This window comes from Emydura macquarii, unplaced genomic scaffold, assembly GCF_026122565.2.
Source record: "Emydura macquarii macquarii isolate MOO-44397 ecotype Brisbane River unplaced genomic scaffold, CSIRO-AGI_Emac_v2 contig_320, whole genome shotgun sequence".
In the NCBI taxonomy this organism is placed as follows: domain Eukaryota; kingdom Metazoa; phylum Chordata; order Testudines; family Chelidae; genus Emydura; species Emydura macquarii.
The window spans coordinates 13024432-13051212 of NW_027130457.1; the positions used below are offsets into that span (position 1 = coordinate 13024432).

The following is a 26781-nucleotide window of genomic DNA, read 5'->3' on the forward strand; positions in this document are numbered from 1 at the left end:
ACTAAGAATCAGGCACATATACAGAGATATATCACATTCAGCCAAATATATATAAGGGAATAAATATTTGAAATATTTACAGTACTACAAAAGTGTCTGCAAGAATTAAAATCTAGTGGAATATGGCAGAATATACCCAGGGAGTAGTTTATTCTCAAGGTATACCTGAGTTAATAATGGAAAATAAATCCATCCTCCTAATATTTCACAGTTGCATCTCACTTGCAATGTCACCTTCCTTTTGCCCACAAATGACTGATAATTTTTATTAACATTACAGTTAAATCATTTTGATTTGCTGAGACTAGAAGCATAGTGTGTCAGTGCTTGACCTTTATGACTATAACAAAAAATAGCCATTAAGATGTTGTTTTTCTAATTTCCCAGTGGGATGGTAAAAGCCAGTATCAGATGGATTATATTGAGACATCTACGACATCACTGAAATCAATGAACAGTACAGTCATTATTACACAGGAATAAAAGCCAGAGATGCAGTTACAATATGTATAACGATGCTATCAAGAGAGTAAGGAGATTTAAAGGAGTGGAAAAAATCTCTTGGATAAGGGAATAAATAGTGCACAGTCACTGTCACAAGATATTTAAAGCCTCTCTGTTGCTCTGATGCTGTTGCCAGTAGAGTCCCAAGCTTGTTTACTGCATTCTTCACTCGCACATAAAAATAACCTAGCGCTTATATTCAGAAATACATGGAAAATAAATTCATTTTACAGAAATTGAAAAGAAAAACATCATTTCACAGCAGCTGCACTGCAGGCCAGCATTTTGAACATTATAATATCCTTCTCCCCGCCAACTGCTAAGACAGAAGAATCTGTTATTTTAAATAATGGTGATTTAGGAGAAGTTCAGAGTATTTTAGTTGAAATATTAAACCCTTTGTGAAGTGGCTGCACATATCCCATTTTCAGAAGGGGCTCAAGACATCCACATTTCAGCAATATATAGTATTATGTTCTCCTTCTAATGAAAATACAGTGGATGGAGCCAAATTCAACAGAAAAATATATAGAAAATACATAGGAAACACATTTCTTTTTTTAAAAAACCTGTGATAGCAGTGGAATGGGGAAAAGGTGTACCTCAAGTGGTCTGTTCAGGATGGCAGAAGGGCATCACCCATGTGTTGGAGGTCTAGCATGGCCTGAGTTGCTTGACTGAGTTGCCTGACCACTGGTGAGTTGCTTTGACCACTTTGTGAGGCCTAGCCTCAGCAGCCTGACTGCTTTTAACAATTGGCAGAGACCAATAGATTTGCTGAGTAACCTTGTGGTATCTCAGTTTCTGTGCACCACAGCAGATAGTAAATAGTGTGGGTTTTGTACAACACAGCAAATAGTTTCTTAGTTTATGGTTGCATATAGATAAAGATGAACAAGGACAAGAGTTTATACATTTTACATCAAGGCGCGTTCTTTCCTGTCGCCTCTTCCACTACCAGATGTTGTTTTGTTCCAATTATCATGGAAAGAACATAAATATGTAGTTTAGCATTAACAATGAAGTACAAGGAAAGTGAAGAACATAAGAACATCAGCCAAGATAAGAGAATGAAAGAACAATGTGTACAGAAAAGTATAAAAAGCCACCACCCAGGCAAGGGGGCATGCTTCATCATCGCCTGGTTCTGTAGGAGATGCTGTTGGTCCAATCCCCTGGCACAGCTCCTGAAGCAAGCCGTTCCTGTATATAGCCTCTTGGATGAACATATAACTCTTTGGGTCTAGTGAGTATATGTTGTAGTTAACTGTTGGCTTTGTATTGAATTAACTATCTAAGAAATCATAACATATTAAACCTTACTGATCTGCAAATCAGGCATACTGTGTCTTACTGGTAACTTCACACTGGTCACAAAGAATGCCCTGCAACACCATGGAGTCCTGATTTAGTGTTCCTCTGAAGCAGTATAGATTGAAGTAGTTGTTCATTTGGGAGGAGAACAGGTCCCAGGATTGTGTTCCCCACTGAGTAAGATTTTATTCAGCTCTGAACTGTGTATCTCTCACTTATGGACTGCGGAGAAATAGCTGCTGAGATTGTCTGCCACAGAGTTTTGCACACCTGGGTGCTATGTTGCCAAGTCTGTGAGGTGATTTTGGATACACAAGTTCCTTAAGTGAACCGCGTCTACATAGAGAGGAAAAGATTTTCTCCTCCTTGTTTTTTATATAGAAGACAGTTACCATGTTGTCTGCCATTATCTTGACATATCAGAAAAGTACAAGTGGGAGGAATGCATTGCAGGCCAGTTGGACTGTCCTTAGTTCTAGGAGATTAATGTTCACCGTGGCCTCCTGAGGAGACCATGTGCCTTGTGCCATTGACTGCCCATGTGGGTTCCCCACCCTATGAGGAATGCATCCATGAATATGGTCATGTTGGGTGTGGGTGGAAGGAAACAGACACCTGTTCCAGGTTCATCCACTGTACAAGGGAAGCTGTAACCTTGGTGGGGATAGTTACCTTTGTGTTCATGTTGTCTCTGTTTGGTGAGTAAACTGACTGAAGCCAGGTCTGTAAGCAACAGAGGTGAAGCCTGGCAAACACCATTAGATAAGTACATAAGGCCATGTGGCCTAGCAAGGAAAGACAGACCTTGACTGTGGTTCGAGGTCTGCCAGTGACTTATTTTGTCAGACTGGTCAGGGACTGAAATTTGTCCATAGGGCAGTAGGCCTTTGCTGAGGCAGAGTCTATGGTTGTTCCTACTAAGTTTATGATTTTTTGTGGGCATCATAGTAAACTTTTCCCTGTTTACACAGATTCCCAAGCAGAGAAAAGATAAGAATGTTTCACAGCAGGTCATTGGCAACCATATCTAGTGGTCAGAGCCAGAATCCACAATCATGGGATAGGAGTCAAGAGTCAGCCAGGTCAGGATACCAGGGATTCAGAGGCAGGAGACAAACTTGAGAGCAGAACAATGAATTGGTAACCAGAATCAGGCTGTGTCAGGATACTAACAGGTCAGAGGCAGGAGACAAACTGGAGATCAACACCGCAAGTTGGATTCCAGAAGTCAAGCCATCAGGATTCCAGGAAGTCAAGCCAGAGGATCAGTAGCACAAGGGACACAGTCCAGAGAAGGGTGGACCCCAGCTGCATGGACAATTTCCTGTTCCTGTGTTGGGTTTATATAGAAGCTATGGACCAATCAGGACCCTCAGCATTTTGCCAATCAGATTCCAGGACTGAAGTCCTCTGTTGGGGTTCAGCGACTGCCTTAGCAACTGTTAGCAGGTCACTGGGTGGCAGGTTGGAGCTTAGTAGCTCCTAAGCATTCTGTGCACTGGCGTTCAAGACCCAAGGTCTCTGAGAGACTGCTGACTGAATTTCTCAGCTGGCAATACCTGTTAGGAGCCAACTGTCCAGGTACAGGAAGATGGCATGGCTCCTTCATCTCATCTGAGCCACCACCGAGAAGACCTTCTTGAAGACCTGGGGTGCTATTACGAGTGAGAATAGAAGTACTCTGAACTGGTAGTGCCCTTGTCCTACCAGAAACATGAGAAACCTTCTATGGGACAGGTGAATGTCCACATGAAAATAAGCATTTTTCATTTCAAGAGCCACAAACCATATACCCTTCTTCATGGAGGGAATTATGGATGCCAACATAACCATGCAGAATATTCATTTGCAAATAAAAATATTCAGCTGACACAAGTCGAGAACGGGTCTACATTCTCCTTTTTTCTTAGGGACTATGAAATATTGGGAGTAGAACCATTCCCCTTGATGTTGAAGTGGCATTCACTCTATAGCCGCACATTGGAGGAGAGAGTTCACCTCCTGGCAGAGGATCTCCTAGTGAGAGTGGTCCCTGAAAAGAAGCTGTATGGTGGGGAGGAAAGAAACTCTACACAACTGAGGTGGCGGATACCCAGGACCCAATTGTTCATTGTTTTTGCCCTCCAGTCATGGGTGAAGTATGCTAGATGCCACAAAATATTTGGGGGGAGAGGATAAGGGATGCGGCTGAGCAGCTAATGTCAAAGTGGAAGAGGCTGCATACCTCGGTCTTTGTACCTTCTGGTATTTATGTGGCAGTTCTTTTGGGTGCTGGTGATAGAAAGATTGTGGGGGATGCCTTGGATTATAAACCTGTTTATAATGTTTCCTTTTCAGAGCTGGGGCCCAAATGCCCAGGGAGCAGAGGGTTGTCCTGGAGTCTCATTAATCTTCTTGTTAAAGAGGTTGGATTCATCAAAGGACAAGTCCTCAGTGGTGTTCTGGACCTCCCTGTGGAACCTCAAGAGCAAAGCCATGATTCATGCCACATAATGATCACAGTTGCTATGGCTGTAGATGTGGTATTAGTCGCATGCTCTGTGGCTTAAAGCAAGGTCTTAGCAACCAGTTTGCCCTCATCAATAAGGGCTTGGAATTGGGCCCTGTCCTCCTGAAGGAGTTTGTCCTTGAATTCCTGAAATTTGGCATAATTCAAAAACTGTATTTGGTTTACGGGACCAAGTAGTGATTCTAAACTGGAGACTGGTGGATGAAAATACCACCTCTTCCCTAGAACATCAAGGCATTTAGCACTTTTGTGTGCAGGGGCAGCCTTGGTTGTTGCCTGGATTTTTCTATGGCTACTTGCATAGGGAGTTAAGGGCCTGGTGAGTGAACAAAAATTCTGTCCCCTTAATCCTCTCAGCCATTCTAGGGGCAAGGGTGCATGTGCTAGAGTGTGCCATATCATTCTGGCTGGTTCCACGATGGCTTCATTTACTGGGACAGCCATCTGACTGGGACCTGTATGTCCCGCAGGATGTCCAGGAGCTTATGCTGCATATCATAGACCTCCTCAAGCAGGATTTGAAGCTCAACTTTCACTCTCTATAAGAGCTTTTGATATTGCCTGTGGTTATCAGGCAAGGATGGCAAGGATGGCAGCAATTGCCTCATTGGGCGAGGAGGATGATATGGCTATTGGTATCTGTGGATCCAACTTGACATCTTCCTCGGCATAATCCAGCCGAGATGGCTGCTGCTGTCCTGGGTGGGCCAGTGGGACGCACACAATGGTCTGTGGTGTCTAGTGTAGGGATCTCATAGGCCCCAATAGGGCCAGTATGAAGATTCAAAGGCCGGTTGGGGACATCTCCTCAAGTGGTCCCTTGTGAAGTCCTGTTTGGGTGGTGGATGAGTCCAAGACAGCTTACAGGCTCTTTCCTAGCTAACCTCTCAAAATAGGGTGATGGCTCATCTTGGAATCAGATTTGGCTAACGAGAAGGTCCATTCTAGCTCCAATGGCACTGCTGTAATTACCAGTAGGCGGAGACTCCAACTTGTGGATAGAGTAGGAGAGTAGCTCCTTCTCCTCACAGTGGGTTCCTCCTCTGGTGTTGAGGAAGGGCTGAGCCTCAAAAAAAGGATATTGAGGATAAGGTAGGGTGAAAATATCCTAAGGACAGGTATAAGTCTTAGTCCTCCCTGGAGTACAAGTGTTCTGATGGTCAGGAACAATTAATATGGGGTGTTTACAGACACAGAAATCAGCTGATCTCTGCAGGAGCAAGTTGGAACTGATGAAGAAGAGGAGTCCCACCTGGAATCCTTGGTTGGTGCCAGTGAGGGTCAATCTTTCTGCTTCTGAGCTGGTATTGGGGTTGGTACTGATGGATCCTTTCTCCAATGTACCTTACCCTCACATTCAGGAGGCTGAGACAGAACTAAGTCCTTAGGGCCCATGCATGAGGATTGACCTGAGTTAGGGAGGGACCCTTTCTTGTAGGACCAGATCTGGAAGGGTATAGGGTCTTGTGTCTCTAAGAGTGACCCTGGCTCTCAAGGAAGGCCCAATGTAATGGGTTCTTAGGCTTAAGAGCTTAGGCCTCAGTTTCGGAGCTCATGTTTGGCGTGGTGCTGCTCACAGACTGATGATGATGTAGAAGGATGTCCTCCAGACTTAGATTTGACTGAAGTCTTATGGCTTTCTCCATGAGATGTTTCCTCATGGAAGTGCTCATCCTTTTTGAGTTTGGGGAGCAAAGAAGCAGCAGATGCTGCACTTGGCAGAGATCTGACTCCCCCCAGGGTAGTAAAGGCAGTCCCGGTAGTTGTCACTGACCAAGAAGGAGAGTGGTCAAGAAACACAGCACTTAAACCGCAGAACTCTGGGCACAGTCCTTCTCCTGAGGGGAAAAACAGGAAGGGTTTCTGAGGCAGAGAAAACCACTCTCTACTAAATTTAGATTATTAAAGCACTAAACAATAAAAAATGCTAAGAACAATTTACAGTATTTTTACAGAAAATAAAACAATGAAGAAGCTCCAGACACAGAGGATTCTGACTCAGGCCATGTGGTGGTGAAAAGGAACTGGAGAGGTGGTCAGCCCACATGTTCCTTTAGCCCTTGGTACTTAGCACATGCTGCATCAGGGCGCAGGTGCTGTATAATGGTCACTACTTACAGATTCTCTGATCTCAGCTGCATGGATCACACACAGAAATCAGCACTCAAAGAAGATGATTCAAATTACATTTTTTTAGTCTTCTCCACCTTTCACCAGTCCATGTTCCCTGACTTTTCTTGTACTCCAGAAGTTTGTGTTCACTATGTGGAGAATTTTTTTTTCAGTACTACATTTGATACGTAATTTTATTATTTATATACATTATATTAGGATTATCAGCACAATTTTTAACATTCACTTACACTACATGCACTTCATAGGAACGTGTGGCCATATATGAAAAGAAGAGCTATTAAACAAATATTGTAGAATGAAACTTGACAGCTCATACTGACAAAAAAGATAGAAATGGTACACCCTATATAGCCCATTGCAAAATCAGTCAACAGGAAATTCCTTAGGAAGGAATATCTTTTTAAAGCATGTTCTCCTATCAGTCATACTAAATTTACTAAGGAAATGTGTTAATAGTCTATATAAAACAGTATGGCTTAAAACATTTGGGGTCACCACGATACAGATCAATATGATTATATAGCTATAAGACTTAGGCCAACATTTTCTAATCCAAGTGTCTAAAGTAGGCTCTTACATCTACATTTTGGCTCCTATATCAGAATGGCCTGAATGTCAGAGGTGCAGAGAGCTACTGTTTTCGTCTATTCTAAATATTTGTGAAAGTACCTAGTGGTGTCTGAGTAGGTGATTTAAAGAAGTGTGAATAAATGTGTACTTTGCAATCATAACATATCCTCTATCTCTTGTAGATTTACATGAATTGGCACAACAACAAAGTGACAAAGAAGTAATTAAAACTTGTAGAATTAACCTTCCTTCTTTTAACTCCCAGGTAAGATCATGTAACAAAAATTAAACTGTTCCCTAAATCTAAAGATTACTTTTTGTCATAATCCTGAATCTTTGAAAAATGTATCTCAGACTCAATATTAAGATCAGAATCATATTTTTCCTTATTATAATATTATCATGGTTACAGAATTAACTTTAAGTCTGGATTCTAAGCTAGAATATAAATGCATCCGGGCAATCCATACTTAATGATGTAACAACATTGATTTATATACAAATATGAACTATACAAATTTCCAAAAATTCTTTAAGATCACTGGCAAATACACAACTTGAATGGGACAAATAATATAGACTTTTAAAAGTAAAACTGATCTGCATTATTTCTTTGTTGTGCTTCTGTAAACAGTATCCTGTGCACACAGCAGAGATTAAAAGACACTTGGTATTTTTTTGCAGCAGCTGGGAGGATTTTTGTTGATGAAGATATAATTTATTTAATAATAGGAAGAGGACATGACATTATTAAAGGGGACACGGTTTCCTTTTTCATTTCATTCCCTCGGTTTGCAATCTAAAGTATTCTCATGTTTCAAGCCATCTGGCTGTAAACAAATAAATAAATAAACAAACAAACTCTGCATCAAATCAGGAAGCTATGGAGCTTGATTGATCTGAATTACATGACCACTGACAGCTCATGGAGTTCAATCTAAAAAGATAGGCATATTCAAATGTACTACAGTAATTCTCTTTGCTTCTGTTTCCCTACTTCAGCTTTCCTCTGCTGAACCAGCATGTGCAGAGTTACCTATTGAGAATTCAAATATTCTGTGAAATAACTCATTAGCTGACTGAAATGTAAAACAACATTCACCATATGACAGCTCTGGAACAGAAAAGGTATGGTTTCTACTATTCTAGATCATATAGAGGTTACCAAAGGCCTGAGTCATCACCTATTAAATAAATCTTATACAAGAGCAGTGGGGGGTGGAGGATGTCATTTTTTTAAAAGTGCCATTTTCTCAAAATGCAAAGTGCAAGTGAATGAATAGCTTCCAGAAAGAAGCAAGGAGGTGGTTTGGTTTTTTTAAAGAAAAACACTTTAACTAATAGCACATTTATTACAGAATCACAGTTGTGCTTGCAAGACCCTATTGTACTACTATTAGCTCTATTTAGCATCCGATTCTAACTTAAAAAACATGCATCATTTGGTCTGAAATTGCTCATCTTTGCTCTTAGACTAAAAAGCTGATTTTGTGAGAGAGTGTTAGGGTAGCTAGCTTATTCAGCTATAGGGTTCTGAAAATGTTACCTTGTTACTATTTCAAAATATATCTATTTAGACCACAAGTAACTCAAAAGCAGTTGGTGCTGACGACTTGCAATTTTCACAAAAAATCAGAGTTTGGTACACAGTGGTATCATGTACGGTCACTTCCTTCAGGCTTGCAGCCTTCTTGTGCTCCCAACTCTAGGCTTTCGTTTAAATGTCATAATTGTTTACTATTTCACCGCTCATCAAATCATATTAGACAGGGGCGAGAGGATCGTATTAAGAATGGGGAGTTTTGCAAAGGAGTTCTTCAGGTGGAGGAGCGACTATGTGACCCTTGGGGTGAGTTTGTTGTCTGTAGTGTGTGTGTTTGTGGTGCGCTTGCTGCTTGACTGAAGTATATCATGTGGGTCTCTTTTTTGGGGGGACCATGTGCTGGGCCTGCTTGCTGAAAGCTTCCTAATGAGGATTTGATCCCCAAGCCCTTTAGCACCCATTAGCACTTGACCAGGGATTGGAGCTACTCAGGGAGAACTAGATATTAAAAAGCCCGCTCCTAAGCAACCAGGGGAGCTTGAGAACAGGGGAGTTTAGCAAGGGAGTTTAGAGAGGAGGTAGATAAACTTCATTAACATTATGTAAACAAAAGACAATAGCCCCCCCAACCCCTGATAAAAAAATGAACAATAATAAAAGAAAGAGCTGCAGGAGTAAAAAGAGAATGCGGGCAGAGGTCTAGCCATAGGTGCTGACTTTTTGTTTTGCTGGTGGGTGCCCTACCCTGGCTCCAAGCCCCCCCACAGCATCGTGCAGGGACAGGAGGTGGCAGACTGTGCCGAGACATGCAGTCCCAATCTTTCCCTGCTGCCTCCAGGGCCGGGGCTTGAGGTGCCCAATTTTCCAGCCAGGGCCCCAAACCTCCTCACCCGCTCCCCAGCCCTAGCCCTGGCCCTTCCCCAGCCCTAGTCCTAGCCTAGCTGGGTTCCATCCAGGATTTACCTGCTGCCTGGCAGCCTGGGGTTGGAGGGAGCCAGGCTGGGAGCTGCAGCCACACACACGCCCTCGAGGGAGGCACAAATTAATGCAGGTAGGAGAAGGGGAGGCACCGCAGGTGGGATGGCCCCTGCCCCCAGGTGAGCAGCAGGGACTGGTGGCGCTGCGTGCTAACACCCAGCATGGTGACCAGTCTAACCATAACCCCTTCGGCTGTTTTTTTTTTTTTTTTGTTACAGTGGGGGTGAGGCATGGCTTGAGACTTCAGTCCCCACCCCCCTCCCCGGCTGGGTCCCAACCTGAAGCTGCCAGAGGCTGGAGCAGAATCCCCAGGGGCCTGGGGTCAGAATAACTCAGCCCTGCCCTGCCTGAGCAAGGAGGTGCCACCACCCAGGGAAACAACAATTCACAGCTGATTGATTTAACCTGATTAAATCAAACAGCTAATCAGTGCGGCCAGGTGGGTCCGGCAAAACACATTGCAGCCAGTCTGGGGGTGAAATAGCTGATTGGCAGACTCCACCAACAGCTAATCACTTTGACCATCCCAGTAGGTGCTGAGCACACACTCTTTTTTCTGTGGGTGCTGTGGCCCCTAGGCACCCCTAAAGTTGGCACCTATGGGTCTAGCAACAGAGTTGGGGCTAGCCAGTTTATTGGCAATGAATGCACCATGTATGATTATCTGCCCTATGGGCAGGTGGTATAGGTGTGCATTCGGTGCAAGGAGCTCCTGGTCCTCAGAGATGGCATATGGGCTTTGAAGACCAGGGTTGCTGAAGTGTAGGAGATAAAGGAGACACAGTGGTACACAGATGAGACTTTCCGGGACACAGTAGAACAGTCCCATCCCTGTGCTGTTGAGGAGGGTGAAAGTCTCAGGGAAAGAGAACATCTAACTGGAGCAAAGGGAAACGATCCCATAGCTGGGAACCTCCTTCCAGATGATGTCATGTTATCCTCTCACACTGAGGATACCTCTCTGGGGGAGGGAACTCCAGTTATTAGGAAAAGACAGGCAATAGCAATGGGAGACTTGATAATTAGACATATAGATAGCTCGGTTTGTGATGACCGGGAGAACTGCATGGTGACGTGCCTGCCCGGTGCAAAGGTTGCGAATCTCTCGAGACATCTAGACAGACTTATGAGTAGTGCTGGGGAGGAGCTGGTAATTGTAGTACACATAGATACAAATAACATAGGAAGGATAGGAGAGAGGTCTTGGAGGCCAAATTTAGGCTACTAGGTAAGAGATTGAAGTCCATGGTAGCATTCTCTGAAATGCTTCCAGTTCCACGCACAAGGCTAGTTAGACAGGCAGTACTTCAGGGTCTCAATGCGGAGGGGTTTAGATTTATTAGAAAGCTTTTGGGAAAGGGGGAGCCTATGCAGGGAAGGATGGTCTACACCTAAACTAAAAGGGAACCAGATTGCTGGCACATAAAATTAAAAAGGTCGTAGAGCAGTTTTTCAACTAAGGGCTGGGGGAAAGTTGACAGGTGCGGAGGAGCATGTGACTCATACAGACACATGCCTTAGGGGAGGATCTATTAATGGAGAATCTCTATATTCTAGTAAGGAGGAGAGGATGGAAGAGGATAAAATATGGATAGGATCTGATGAAAAACAGTCAAATGAAAAAGAGTTCCATTCAATTACATCACATAATGGCAGACAGATAAAAAGTGACAATTTTTTTAAGTGCTTATATACAAATGCTAGAAGTCTAAATACTAAGATAGGTGAAATTGAGTATCTCATGTTAAATAAGGATATTGATATAATAGACGTCACAGAAACTTAGTGGAATGAGGATAATCAATGGGACGCAATAACATCAGGGTACAAAATATATTAGAAGGATAGAATAGGTCATTCTGGTGGGGGAGTGGCACTATATGTGAAAGAAAGTGTAGGGTCAAATGAAGTAAAAATCTTAAATGAAGCAAACTGTGCCATAGAATCTCTATGGATAGTAGTTCCAGGCTTGAATAATGAGAAGTTAGCAGTCAGGATACACTACCCGCCAAAATCAAGCAGTGACAATTCCAGCCACAGCAAGAAAATGATCATTTTCAAAACTTTTTACTCAGCCGTATCTGAAAAGAGTTTCATGGGATGAACAAAACACATCTCTCGAAGCCCAGAGCTTTCTCCCTGTCAAACATCAAAGCCCTGCTGCAAACAACTGAGCTTCTCAGAAAAGGTTACAAGACTGTTTTGTAACGGAAAGTGTTACGCAACCTAAATAAAGTCAGGAATTGAGGCCTGCAGCAGGCTGCCTGATTAACTACGCCACCTGATTGGCTGCAAAGGTCAGCACTTAAACCATCAGCAGCTCATGCCCACCACTGTGCCTGCTCCTGCGCTACATTGTTCCTGCTACTCCTGCCTTGTTCACAGCCTTGACTCTGCCCTGCTCCTGCCTTGACCCCCTCCTTGCCTGATACCCTGATCGCTCCAGTTTCTGCCCTCCAGCTTGACCCTTGGCTCTGGCTCCTAACTACAGACCCTGGCTTGACCCTTGGCTCTGGTATTCGGTTTCTGTCTTCTGACCTTTGGCTTTGGCTCCTGACTATGGCTCTGACCCCCCAGCCACAAGGCCTGCCGCCCGCTCAAACCACCAGGCTAGACCATCCTCATCCTGATTGGCTGACAAATATAAGATTTGCTGCCAGCTCTTCCTTTAGTATTTTAATATTAAGTGCCAATGACACTTCTTATTTGAATATAATCTAAAACCTGCATTGATGGAGAGCTTTTATAAAGATGTAGGTCAGTAGAAAGTATTGCGTTACAGCAGTCTGTGGCTGTGTATCTTCTAGCAGAATATGAGATGAGTGCACTTCCTTTGAATTTCTGGTTCTGTCTGACTGATGGCACTGACAATTGCTGAAATTCTCCATGCTTCTCCTTATCTATTCTTGGCTTTGCAAGGAAATCCACCAGTTGCTTGGTACCACTGTTTGGTTTCTTTTCAATTGTATCATAACACTCTGTCTATGACATCTGATGAAAAGAAAGACCTGCAATTTCACTGCCTGGATCTAGAAATCTAGCAAGTTTTCACCAGGTACTCTGTTCTCACCTACCAAATGAGATGGTGCTTCAGAAGCTGTCAGCTGATTTAGGCACCTACAGAAGTGTACTTTCTCTATCAGTATTCAGCAGTATTCGCATCGGTGGGATGAAAATGTCGTTACTTTTGCCTCCACCCTACATGAACTAGCAGTCTCAGTTCAAATAGTGCTTTCTTCTCAAATCAAATGACCTGACTCTGAATAAGACAATAGACACAGAAGTATAAGTAGAAGCACAAAGGCATCTAATGAATTACCAGTGTTAAGTTACTATGCTGTCTGTCGTACATGTGCACAGAGTCTAGCAATATTCTCATCACACAAGCAATACTGTCGTGATGGCAGATGCATTCAACACAACATCCATGCCAAGAAATATCCAGCACAGTTGCAGCATTATCAGAATTGTAATAAACTGAATTTTCTTTGTGCAAGAGTATCACACTTTTTTTTGCCTCAGGCTATATGTGGAACCTTCCCATCCAGCTGTGATCAATTCAATCAGCACTTCGACAGCATGCTTCCAATACCATGACAGTTTTCTGGACAACTCCCTCATTCAGGTTTCCAGCTGAACCAGTTTTCCCAGGAGAGAGCTCAATGTGGCTTAAGAAAAGAACAGTTACTTACTCTGTAAAACTGTGTTTTCAAGATGTAGTCAGTGTAGAACCCACAACAGGTGCTCATACACTTCATGCACATAAACATGGAATCTTTTCTGCATAGCAGTGTCTGTCAGGGACCCACATGCACCCAATGCTTCCTCATGCTCCTATGCATGGGCATGAAAGGTGGAGTGACCACAACACTGCTTAGCTTCCCTGGCAATTTAAAGCCCGTGTTAGCTGAAGCTCTGAAAGTGGGGATGCATGGCAGGTGGTGGGATCCACTCTGACAATATCTTGAAGAACCACAGTTATTGTAGGGTAAGTAACTGCTCTTTCTTTTTTGAGTATGCATCAGTGTGGATTCCACTGTAGGAAACTGGTGAGCAGTAACATCTCAGGATGGTGGGAATGAGGCATCTCAGCTGTGTCAATTGAAGAAAGTTTGTAGTACCACTCTCCCAAATTTGGCATCTGATCTAGCAGATTAAGTTGAGCACATAATGCTTGACAAACATGAGCAAGTTGTTCCATGTAGCTGCCTAGCGTTTTTCAGATATGTGCACACTTCAGAAGCAGGCAGAGAATATTGTTTGGGCCTGGTGGATTGAGCCTTGGTAGTCTATGGGAAAGATACACCAGTTAGCTGGTAATACAGAATGAGACACAGAGCATTACCCATTTTGAAAGTCTTTGCAATGAAAAAGCTTGGCCTTTGGAGTGGTCAGTTGTGACGTTCCCCCTGCTAGGGTCACTGTAGCTGGGAAGGGTGGTTCCCTTCTGAGAGGGACCCAGAGGGAGAACCAAACCCACCCTGGCTGCTAGAGCCTAGAAGGGGATCACCTGGCTGGAAGCAGGGAGGCGAGGCCAGGCCTTTAGAAGCCGGACGGACCCCACCTGATCGGAAGCAGGGAGGCGGGCCCAGGCCTTTAAATCCCCGGCCTGCGAGCTCAGTCAGGTGGAGATGGCTGAGGGAGAAGGATGCCTCTCCCTGCTAGAACCAGGCCTGAGGCCCATGCTGAGGGGGAACCAGGCCTGAGGCCCATGCTGAGGGGGAGCGGCCAGTCTTAACCCCAGATTGGGGACTGGCAGAGAACCTACATGACCCACCCGCTTCCTGGAAGTCGGAGGGGAGCCCACCTGAGTCACCCGCTGCCTGGGAGTCGGAGGGGAGCCCACCTGAGTCCCCCGCTGCCTGGGAGCTAGAGAAGGGCCTGTCCGGGCTATCTGCTGCCAGGGAACAGGAGGAGGATAGACCGGAGCAGTACAGGGCCTGGGACCCGGAGAACCTACCAGCCCTGCCTGCAGTCTGGGGGCCGGAGGACCTAGAGGAGCTCCCCTCCGAGGAGGAACCCATGGAGTTGCCGGAGCTGCCGCAGGTGGATGCGGAGGGCCTGATGGGACTACCACACCCCGGCGACCCGGAGGAATCAGGTACTGGTGGGTACAGGGAGGAAGAAGCCCAGGGACAGCCCTAAACAGGGGCTGAGTACGGGGCAACCTGGTTGGCATGTTGCGGCTGGAGCCCTGCCAACGCAGTGGCAGACACCTCTGCCACTGCTAGGGACCGTGGAGACGGGTGGGCCTGCATCCCCCTCCCCCCTTCCCGAGCCACCCTGGGAGAACCTTACCCTCCTTACCGTCCCAGAGACTAGACTGCTTGTTTGCCAGCCCCGCCTACGGGCCGGGTGTTAGACTGCTTGTTACTTTGCCAGCCCTGCCTATGGGCCAGGCGTTAGACTGCTTGTTACTTTGCCAGCCCCGCCTACAGGCCGGGCGTTAGACTGCTTGTTTGCCAGCCCCGCCTACGGGCCAGCCACTAGGCTGACTGCTGGCTCGCCCGCCCTGCCTAGGACCGGGGCGAAAGACTATTGGCTCGCCCGCCCTGCCTAGGGCCGGGGCAAAAGACTAGGCAACCTCCCAGCAGGGGAGAGCCAGGAAGACCGGTCCCCCTCTAGGAAGGACTCAGAGGGGATCCCCCGACGCTGCCCCCAGAAGGGCACGTCCACAGTCACCAAGACAGTAAAGGATTTGGTTCTACCAGTGTATTATTGTAGAGTTCTGGAAACATCCACAGTGTGGAGTTTCTTCTCCCTTTGTGTGGAATAAGATCTTGGGAAGAACTCAGGTAAGCTGATTCATTGGTTTAACTCTGACATTACCTTGGAATGAATCTGGAACGAGGTCTGGAATGAGGAATATGGAGGTTCTACCAGAAGTACCTGAAGCTCTCTCACTCTCCTGGCCAAGGTGATGACTATGAAGACCTCTGTTTTAAGGTGGATGGAGCACTCCAAGAGGGACTCAAAGGCGGGGGGGAGGCAGGGGAGGAACACTCCATAAGCTTTAGAAAAACGATATTGAGGTTCTATGCTGGAGTAGGTTCTCTGACCGGTGGTAAGCGTGCACTGGTCCCTTGAGAAACTTGAACATTGACAAATGAGAGAAAAAAGAGACCAATTGTACTGGAGGATGGCACACGACTATTGATGTCATCTAGACCCTAACTGAGATAAAAGGAAGTCCAGAGTGTTTTAACTGCAGCAAATAGTCAACTGTCTTGGGTGTTAAGGCGTGCACGAGATCTGGACTATATTGGGTAGCCCATATCAAGAACCTTTTTCAAGTCAGTAGAGAAATATGAAGATGCGCATAGCCTGATCTTGTCTGCCTTTGGTAATCACTCTGAGGACAAGCAGAAACAGTGGGAAGGTGTATATAGCACGTCTTGATTCCAGTGCAGAAGGAAGGCGTCTGGCAATGATCTCAGGCTCATGCTACCTCCAGAACAGAAGTTCAGACACTTAGCATCATCATTGGTGGCAAAGAGGTCCATAAGTGGAGTCCCCGTGATAAAATATCAACTTGGTGACAGACTTCTGCAGAGACCACCCGTTAGTGACAGACTCTCTGCTTAAAAATTCTGCCAAGTTGTTGCTTGTTGCTGACTCTTGGGAGGTGCAGAGATATTGGGGTTATGCCATGCAGTGACACCATGCAGTGCATAGCTGAACTACTACCTGTCACAATACACTACTGAGTGTTGCCGGACAGAGAGGAGCCCCACACGCACCATTCTGAAAGCTCTGAGTTTTAAGAGTCATATGCAGTGCCATGTCCTCTAGGGATCCTGTCCCTGGCACCTCTAAATGGTCCAGGGATCCCCAGACTGTCCCTGATGCATCTATGACTAATGCCATGATCAGGGAAGGGGTCATGCATGGTAGTTTTTGTTGGACACTGTTGGGATGCAGCCACCAGACTAGAACCAAGAGGACATCAGATGACATTAGGACTTTCTTGCTCATGGGATGCTTTTCAGAAAAGTAGACTACCCTGAGCCAGAACTAATAGTGGCCTCAGGTGAAGTCTAGCAAGTGTGGCACACATGTCCACACAGACATATGGCCTAATAATGAGAGATAAGTCTGCACTATTTAACCAGTGCAGTTCGCAATTTAACCATGATCAGTAACGACTGAAATGGAAGGAATTTGTCCCCTTGCAAGTAAGGCCTCATTGACATGGAATCTATCCTGGCCCCTACAAACTCTATCATCCGTGAGGAGGTAAGTAAGGATTTCTCATAGTTCACCAGAAGTCCAGTGGAATGAACAGAGAGAGGGTGCAGCTGAAGCTTGTCAGTGTTTCCTGATGTGATCTGCTCTTGATCAGACTGTTGTCTAGACAGGGATAAATATGGATTTCCTTCTTTCTTAGGTGTACCACCGCCACGGCAAGACATTTCGTAAGGACGCTCATTGCTGTGGAGAGTCTATTTTGTACTGGTAATAATTTGGCCCTGCTGGAGATCTGAGGTACTTCCTGTGGACCAGATGGATGGCAATGTGCAAGTATGTGTTCCATATGTCGAGCCACAAACCAGTTCTGAGTCACAAGAGATAAAATGATGACTCCAAGAGTTATCATCCTGAATCGGAGGCAGCATATGTACTTGTACAGTCTTCTCAGGTCTAGGTTAGGAAGAATAATCCTTTTCTTCTTCAGAATAAGAAAACATTAGGAGTAGATGCCTATTCCTCTGTATTCTTGCAGCATTTCCTCTATTGTCCCCCAACAAAGAAACGAGGCGTCTTCTTGTTGAATAGGCTGTCAAGGAAGGATCCCTGAAAAGTGATGGGAAAGATAGTGTGTAGGGGGCAAGGAATGAATATGGATGGGTAGCCATAAGCAATGATGTCTAGCACCCATTTGTCATCTGTAATCTTTATCACATGTGATGGAAGGTGGTGGGGTGATTTCCAAATGTCTGCTCTGGATGCATGCACCTGTGTGCACAACAGATAGAGATTTAAAAGACCAAAACCAAACTTTATATCTAACTGCTTACACTTTAATTAAAATCAGGATTTAAGGTTTAATTTCCTCCTACTGCTTACTCCCCATCTGATGTTTTAATGCTCTGTAGAGAACTGTCATGTCATAATCAGAGGATGATGATTTTGGGAAAGAAGCAGCAATACTGTAAAAGCAAAAGCATGAGCTCATGGGGAGAATTTTTTTTTTTCATGAAAATACAAATGATACCTTATCTCTTTCAGGTATTAATTGAGATTTTATGTATTCATTTTTTTATGTATTAGTTTAACAGAATATTTTTCAAACTTTTCCATTCATCATCAACAGTTTCAAAATCTTAGCAATTTGGAATGAGACGCCTTCATTTTGGGTTCATTTTAAGGCAGTTCATGAAGTCTTTTGACTCTTGTAACGAATTATATTACTTCAGTGTGTTTCAGTGAGACATTTAAAATCCCACTCAGTGATTTGAAATCTCTTTCATTTAAATCTGTTGAAGCTTCAGAGCTCTGTTTCTAAGCCCATTATTATATTGCCTCTTTTTCAAAGTGAGTATCTGAGAGAGCCCACTGAATGTCACCTTTTCTATGCACCTCCTCCCCATTATACTGTAAGAATTGCTCAAAATATTTTTTCTGTGTCTCGTAATGCAAAGCACCAGCAAAGAGTTAGAAGGGTAATTATGTTAACTACTTGTCAATGTCAAAATCTAACATAGCTTTAGAGACTGATTACCCCTGCTAATTGGCATCAAGGGTGTATCAGTGGGACAAATAATTTTTATAAAAGGGTATATGAAATGCATATGCTGCAGCAAAGTTGCATATGTTAGAAGATCAGGGAAATTTCACATTTCATTTTACATGTATTAAGGAGAGGGAAAGAAAAGATGGAACAGGCACATATGAACAGGTATTAATTGTGTATTCTGAATGATACCTTTAAACACAGAAGTGTAATAATGAGTTTCATAAGACACTGTGTCAGTGAAACTAAAATCCACTGTTAACATAACCATGACTGACAAAGTGCAAAATATGCTAATAAGATACTTCAGAAGGATGCCATTAATGCTGCCAAGAGAATTTCTGGGCCTAAGGGGCTATAGCAGTGTTTCTCAATAGGTGTTAATTTCAGGGTTCCGTGAAAAATTGAAACCGCGCCACCGAAAGCTGCTGAAATCATGCCACCAAAAAGAGCTGACAGTGAGTACTGCTGAACAGCTGACAGCGGGTGCCGCCGAACAGCTGACAGCGCTGCCGAAAACAGCCGATACCGCGCCGCCGAAAAGGGGAGGATGTCCCGGATTTTCAGCAGAGGGTATCGCATGGCCCGCAGAAGTTAAAAAGGGTTCCACGGCCAAATTTAATTGAGAAACACTGGGCTATAGTAACTACACCCATTCCCTTTTCACAGCTTTATTTTCTGTTCCCTCTCCTCCCCTTTCACCATTTACTATTAAGAATGTTCAGGACTGGAAAACCTGATAGACCCTATGAGAATCAAAGATAGAGAAGCTTGCAGAAGTGAACAATATGCAAAGGAGTCTAAGTCAAGGGTTTTTTTTTCTACCCATGAGCCAAAGAATTTTCTCTTAAATTTCTCTGCTCAATCTGCATTTCAGAACGGACAGTTGACTTTTCTGTTAATTTTTTTCAGGTAAATCTAAACCAATTTCAACTTTGAGGGCACCATGAAGAGCTTTATACAACTTAATTCAAATTTATAGGGACTTGAAAAGTCCAGCAAATCTTACAAGGTTTTAGGAAAAATATGATATTATCACAACTATGTGGATAACGGAGGATCGGCTCCCACAGACATAGGGAGGAATCACAATAAAACTGAGTCTCCACGATATCTTAGGTGTACTAGCCACTCAGCCCCTGATTCACCTGAATAACACTCGGTGTTCAGTGCTTGACAAACGTTATTAATGCAGTCTCACAACACGTCTGTTAAGTAGATGGGATAATTGTGTGTATGGTGTGGGAGAGCCTGGCTGATCTCTTCCTGTCCTCATCCCCATTTTAAAAAAAAATCCTGGATTTTCCCAGGTATTACAGAAAAAACAACAATCCATAAAATGAAACGATTTGGCTTGAACCTACTGAAAAGTCTGGTCCTGCATTAAATCACAGAATCTCAGAACTGCAGGGCTGGAAGGGACCTACAGAGGCCATCTAATCCAGCCCCTGTACTGAGGTAGTAAATCTAGAGATTATCCCTGACAGGTGTTTCTCCAAACTATTCTTAAAAACCCCCAATGAAGGGGATTCCACAACATCCCTTGGAAGCCTATTACAATGTTAACTATCTTTACAATTATAAAGCTTTTTCCTAGTAGGTAACTTAAATCTCCCTTGCTGCAGATTACGCCAATTATTACTTGTTTTACCTTCAGTGGACATGGAGAACAATTGATCACTGACCTCTTTATAGCAGTCCTTTATATATTTGAAGAGTGTTTTCAGTTCCCCTCCTCCCCAGTATTTTTTTCTCAGTTCTTTTAACCTTTCCACATAGGAAAACTAAACCTTTAATCATTTTTGTTCATCTCCTCTGGACTCTCTCCAGTTTATTCACATCTTTCTTAAAGTGTGGTGCCCAAAACAGGACACAGTACTCCATTTGAGGCCTCCATAGCTAGCTAGAAGACAAAAAAACCAAACCAAACTAAAATCTACACAAATGTGTGTATATAATGTATGATATATATAGTGCAAAATGTAACTAAAGCTCAACTATTAGTACTCCATAATATGTTGACTAAACTATATTATCTGTGCATGTATAATATTTCTGACTCATCTATTTGACTACATGTATTCACACACCCTCTCCCAGTTATTAATGCATTCTGGTAATATTTTTCTTTTTCTAAACGGTTGTGTCTTGTCAGTTGAAGTTCTGTGATGATCTTGCAGAATGCCTATTCAACTAATTTATTTGGAATAGAAACCAATTTATATTCTCAAAAGCAATTCAAAAGGTAGAAAATAGACCAAATAATACTTTACCTCTGTATGTTTTCTTAAAAATAAGGGGGAAACTACCACATGATTTATAATATGAATTGCAGTTCAGCATATTTTTGAGTATCAATTATAAATTATATATTCTCCATGAGTGCAAATTTGATGCAATGTCCAAAGTACTTAGAAGCATGCACACCCTGTACTTTTTACTCAAGGAAAACATGCATTGAAGTAAATTAGAATTTTGTCTGAGTAAGGAGTGCAGGATGAAGCCCTTTATTTGTCATGTTACAAACTTCCTGGTTCTACTGTTTTTCCTTGATCAAATTTAGCTGAGCATTTTAAAATATTTACCCTCTCCTACTTTTAATATATCTCATTCCTACAGCAGTAAAACATTAACTCTAGGCCACACTATTGGCTAATTGAAATTTTGCTAATTGAAATGCAACACTGCACAGCAACTTTTGTATCTTCTCAGCAACACAAGTAGCAATAAAAGACAAAATTAATTCTTTCTTCACTCCTGAGCTAAAAATGTTGCAGACACAGCTTGCTTAGCTACTCTAGGAGAAAAAAAATCATATTGTTCTGAAGCTACACATCATTCATCATTTTACCTATCTAGATATTCATAGAACATTCATCACCATGATAAGCAGCAATGACGATGGAATTTCAAAGGCCTGCACTTCCCTCCTTAGCTGGAAGATTGTCAGGTCTGACAAAGGTAATGTAAGTATAGGGACAGGGAAAAAGATAAAATCCTTGGGGTGAAGGGAAGAGGTGGTGATGGCCATAGGGAGGATACAAACACTAATGTGTTTGCAAGAGAACATCACTTTGAAAGCAATTCTTCCCAGCCCTGTTCCATTTCCTCCATGCCACTGACCCATCTCAAATTAGCTATACAAATGTGGAAAACCAGAAGTTATTCCTAGCTTTACATATGAGCCAAAGTTGATCACTAATAACAAATCTCTTAATGGGCTGTACTGCATGTTTATTTCTACTGATGACAAAAATGAAAATAAAGGCTTTGCTGTACTATAACAAAGACAGTGCATTTTCCTCGGCGGGTCTATAATGATTGACAGAGTACATTAATGAAAGGTTGTTGTTACTGCAGATTTACACTTCTACATTTTATCAGGCTCTCAATATTGGGACTATTGTCAACACAACCCCTACAGGCAATATAAATCAAACACCCAACACAGATTTGTAAATATGCAGTTTCTTCCTTTCCACCCCCACAATCCCAACCATTTTTGACTGATACATTCATGGGAGTTTTGGGAATTGCTTATTGGTACCGTCTCAGAGACACTGATATCCTTGAGCAGACAATGCACACTGAAGGAAACCTCAGACTAAAAATAGATCTTGTCCTACTTCAATGCTTTTTAAAAGATTTTTCTGCCTCTTTTGTGTGCTATTCTGATGCTTTGTATCTACAGACTTTGCACTCACAAACTCCCTTCCCTGATTTTGGTACTAATTAGACATATCAACACACTAGCTATACTTAGATGAGAAAACAACAACCAAAATAACACACTGATCCTTGATACTCAGCTTTGGTCAAGGACCATACAACACAGCTAAGGAATGTGCAAAGGTTTGGTTCTCCAACATAAATTAGAGCAGCCTGAAACCTATTATAAATTATGCTGGTTGGTGATTGCCCCACGGAGCCATTATGGCAGCAGGGGACTGACACCGCATAAGGAAGACCCGTATCCACTTTCCCACTTTCCCGTACCCACTTTACACTTTACAGTCTGTACCACTGAGGATTCCTCTAGCGTGGAGTGTTCCTTCTCTGTTGCTGGCTTCAGTTGCTTTGCTCCAGCAGGATGACTCAAAGCAAGGTTAATTTAGGGACACTCTGGGGCATTATTACACAAAAATTACTAAAAAAATGCATACAGTAAAACATGCATGTTTAATACAACACTGCCAGCAACAAAACCTTTTTAGCCAATGCACCACACTGCTAGTGATCCAGTGGAACATTATAAACGTCTGCTCCTACACAACCATGGACACAGCAGTACATGATGCAGACGTTGCAACTGTCATCAAGGCTTTTGTTACTTCTGAGGCTTTAATACTGTAGTATGACCTTCTTAGGGTTACCCCAGAAGTATACCCTGGAAACTTCAGCTAGTATGGAATGCTACTGCCCACCACAGCAAGGTTGGCCAGTGTGAACTTGTCACACCTCTTCTTTGCACTGACTTCCTGTTTACATCCAGGTTCAATTTAAAGTGATGACCTTCAAAGCCCTGAATTGTCATGGATCCAAATGTTTATGAGATTGTCCCCTTACCCTCTATACTTTCATGAGAGTTAAGATCAGCGCAGAAACACCAACTATTGGAACATTATTTGAATGTTCCACTTCTGGCAGTAGGGATTTCACAGCCAAGGGTCCCCTTATTTTGAATTCTTGATCCTTGACCATTTATAAGAGTCGAAATCTAGTGACATTTAGGGCAAGATGCAGTTATCTTCTTTAGCATCAGATGAACTATTTTGTGCTTTAAATTTTTGTAACTGTTAGGGTGGCAGGCACTATGGAAATGGCAAGAAAGAAAGAAAGAAAGAAAGAAATCATAATTTTATTTAGCTATTACAATAAGTGACCAATACTCTCATTATGAAGTTCCCCCAGCTCTTTGTTATCCTAGCTGAATCTTAGAACTATGTCACCAGACTCCCCATACTGTCATTTGAAATGCCTTTTTTTGGACAATACAGTAAGATTTTACAGCAGTGCCATTGGACAGGGAGAACTATTTCCCAAAGGCAAAGATCATCATCACATGGCTAATCCAATCAGAAGAAAACAAATGACAGTCCTGAATAAAGATTCTATGTGGTGCCATCATTTTCCATTACCATAAAGCATTTTTCACAAAGTAACTCAAGAGAAAAGGTAGATAATAGAAATAATGTCATTTTACATTCAGATAAAAAATATGACAATCATTAAAGAGATTTTGCATGAAGTTTATTGCATAGCTCCCAGTGACTTAATCAATAAGCTTTCTTGTACTGGCAATGTGAATTATGTTCTGATAAACCGAGTACTATGGAAAAGCACCAGAATAGATCAAGGTATGGGAGTGACTTTACCTGCTGCCGCTTCTCAAATTCCAACTTGATGCGGGACTTGATGCAGTTGCAGGTATCCTGATATGTCTGCTGCAGAGCAAGTTCCATGAGATGCTTGTGGTATGCTCCTGCCAAGTTTCCACAGATAAAAATGATAGCATTTGCCAATATCTATGGGAGTAAAATAAGAACAGGCGAGTCAGTGAACTTATTTAAATGAGATATCAGGAAGTAATCACAAGCAGCAACATAATAGATTTTGCAGTTGTGTTTTGTTCTTGTTTGAAGTTTATATTTAATGGACCTTCTCCTCTCAAAGAGCCCTCATAATTACAGTCACAAAATCCCTGGACATGACCCCCATTTTGGGTTTTTCAGGTTTTTTTAAAACTTAGAATTTAAAAACTGAACTCTGGTGAACAACGTTTGCCTGTTTCATGATCTATTAAAAAAAGGAATTCAGTTTATGTTCTGTGTGCAACGTTGAGCATTGATTAAGTGCTGGATTGTTTTACTATTGCTAAGTGACAGTCTCTGCTACTAATAACACAGCTGCAAACTATCTTATTGTTAAGGTCTTTCAATAGACCATTTTCTTTAGTAGTATGAAGTGCTCATGAGGTGGAAAGCATCTCCCAAGTAGGAGACTGACAGGCATTTCCTGAGGTTCACCACCACTCTCCTGGAGCTAGAACTATTAAGATTAACAAAAAACAAGCACTAAGGTCTGATGCACAAAAGGAGTTAGGTGCCTAAACCCTAATTCGCAAAACACCCATTGTACCCTGTCAGTGTCTAAACTCGCTCAACGCCTACATTTTTGCAGTAAAAGTTCCCTAGACTGCTGTGTTTCTGCTTCTCTGAGCATACACACTGCTGCCTCCCACTCAAGCCTATGCACCAGAGCAATGCACAGACTAGGGGAAGATAGGCATTCATCTGTCTAAGTTGTATGTGAGGCCTGATCTGGTAGGTGCCCTTTGAACTTGCCTACCGGATTGGATCCCTCAGCCAAGGAAGAGCTCCCTGATAACTTTTATCACAATGGTTAGGTTACTCATCTGGGAAGTAGGAGGCTTCCAATTCAAACCCCACCTCCACCTAAGAGGGAGAAGCAATTTGAACAGGGAGCTGCCACCTCTCAGGTGAGTGCTCTAACCACTAGGTTATGTGGGGCTCCCTCAGTCTCTCCTGTTAAAGTTTCTGCATTGCCTACAGACTGACCACTGACAGTTACTTCAGCCAGGAGGAACAGCAGAAAACCTATATCGAAGCTTGTTACCCCAGTGTGAGGAGGATTCAGACCATCCTTGGGGTTTGAAATGCTATATCTGAGACTCAGACTGCTCTGCAGATCGTTGGACCCCTCAGAGAAGACAGACAGCGGACACATGCCTGCAGCACTACTGGTGCACCACCAACAGGGATCTGGACTGAGGACTGATATGTTAGAGGTAGGGTTTCCAGTGTTGTTTGGACGTATTCCTGGAGGTTTCATCACATGACATAATCTTTCATTAAAGATTAATCTTTTATTCCTGGAGACACCAGGACAATCCTGGAAGGTTGGCAACTCTAGTTAGAGGATTGACTTAACCTTGAGAGTCGAGGAGACTTTCTGATGGTTGTCTTAAAGAAAAAAAAGGGTTTCTGGCACTCTCTGTATATATATTTTTAAAATCTAGTCATATTCTTATATATATTTATTTAGTATAACTCATTCTTTGCATTTCTGTGTTTATCATTTCTATTGTTTATATAAAGTTTAATAGAGTTGTTTGGTAATTTGACAATTGTGTACTTATTTATGAAGTGAGTACAGCATTTATTCTTAGGATGGACCCACTGTTTCCCAGGAGTCACCGTCATTAGAGCAGCAGTTCGAATAATCCAGTTCACCAGGGAGAGCAGCCATGAATTCAGCAGGGAGACCCCACATTGGCAGAATGACCCAGGAGCTCAGGGAATAAAGTACACCCCAAACCTCCTGAGTTTGTACAGAGATGGCAGGGCATTACAACAGCAAACAGAATGGGGAAAAAAATCCACTAACTGAAGAGGAAGTAAGGGAGGAGTGGAACATGGCTCCAATACATAATACTCAGTGGGAAGAGAGGAATATTCAATCTCCTTAAGAACAATAGGACATAGCTGCCCAGCCCCTTCCTGGAAAACTAAGAGCAGCTCTGTCTCATGGTAAACAATGAGAGAGATGGCATTCACTTTGAGAGAAAAAAGTTCTTCATGAAATTCTCTGTGGTAGAACATTATTCTTCAGTCTTCAGCCCCGTACTAGTAGTTATGGAGAAAGATAGCCCTTGAGTCATCAAAAAATGTCAAATGTAGCCTATTTACAAGATTCCTTTAAGTTTAATTTATATGGGAAGTTTGAAACACCTGTGTTAAACTCCTTTATTAATATTATATAAGACAAAAAAAGGTTTTGACACGGGGTGCTGTATTTCTTTAAGGTCCCATTTTAAAATTAATGTTAATTCCTAAACTAATTAACAGTTTCTAAACTCAAAACTGTAAGTCTGATGGGGGGAGAGGGGCCTATGCTATATTTGTCAGACGTAGTAAAGAGTCTGAATTTCTGTGTTAAGTGCAACTCAACTTAACTTTAACTGATGCCCCCATAATGGGAAAGGTTACAGGAGCAGATTACTATGATGAGAGAGACGCAGAAAGATAGCTGGGCCTCAGGTTAAAAGAATGAGTAAATACATGAGTGTTTGAGGGTAATTTGGGTTAAATGTAAGAAAGACAAAGAAGAAAGGAAAATAGAAAAGAAAAGTAGAAGAAATGTGCTCTATCCTTACCCCCAGTAACTTTTTTCTTTGTTGCCCATTACACTCTTAGTGGCAGGGGCAGTGTATTTTCCCATCTGTGAAGAGCTAGCATACATTTGGCTACTATATACGTAAATAATAAGTACATAGAATGTGAGAAATATTCATTCTTTCTAAAATAAACTTAAGCGTGTGCTTAAGGTGAGCAAATTATCAAACAGAAACATTCTGAAAACATGGCTCCAGGGAATTTCAAATGGTCTGTAATTCTATTGAAGTTTTACAAACATACCATGAACTTTTACACCCATTAATAAAATCTGATTTTCTGCTGTATTTTCATGCTG

The 26781-nt window shown here is 42.8% G+C and overlaps 1 protein-coding gene across 1 annotated transcript in view; it reads right to left on the bottom strand.

Annotated features, from left to right (window-relative positions):
* ADCY2 (adenylate cyclase 2) overlaps window positions 1–26781 on the bottom strand; it is a 363250-nt gene that overhangs the window by 173572 nt on the left and 162897 nt on the right. The window contains exon 4 of the mRNA XM_067569412.1: window positions 23664–23813. Coding sequence (XP_067425513.1) covers window positions 23664–23813 — 150 coding nt within the window. The remainder of the gene's footprint in view (window positions 1–23663; window positions 23814–26781) is intronic.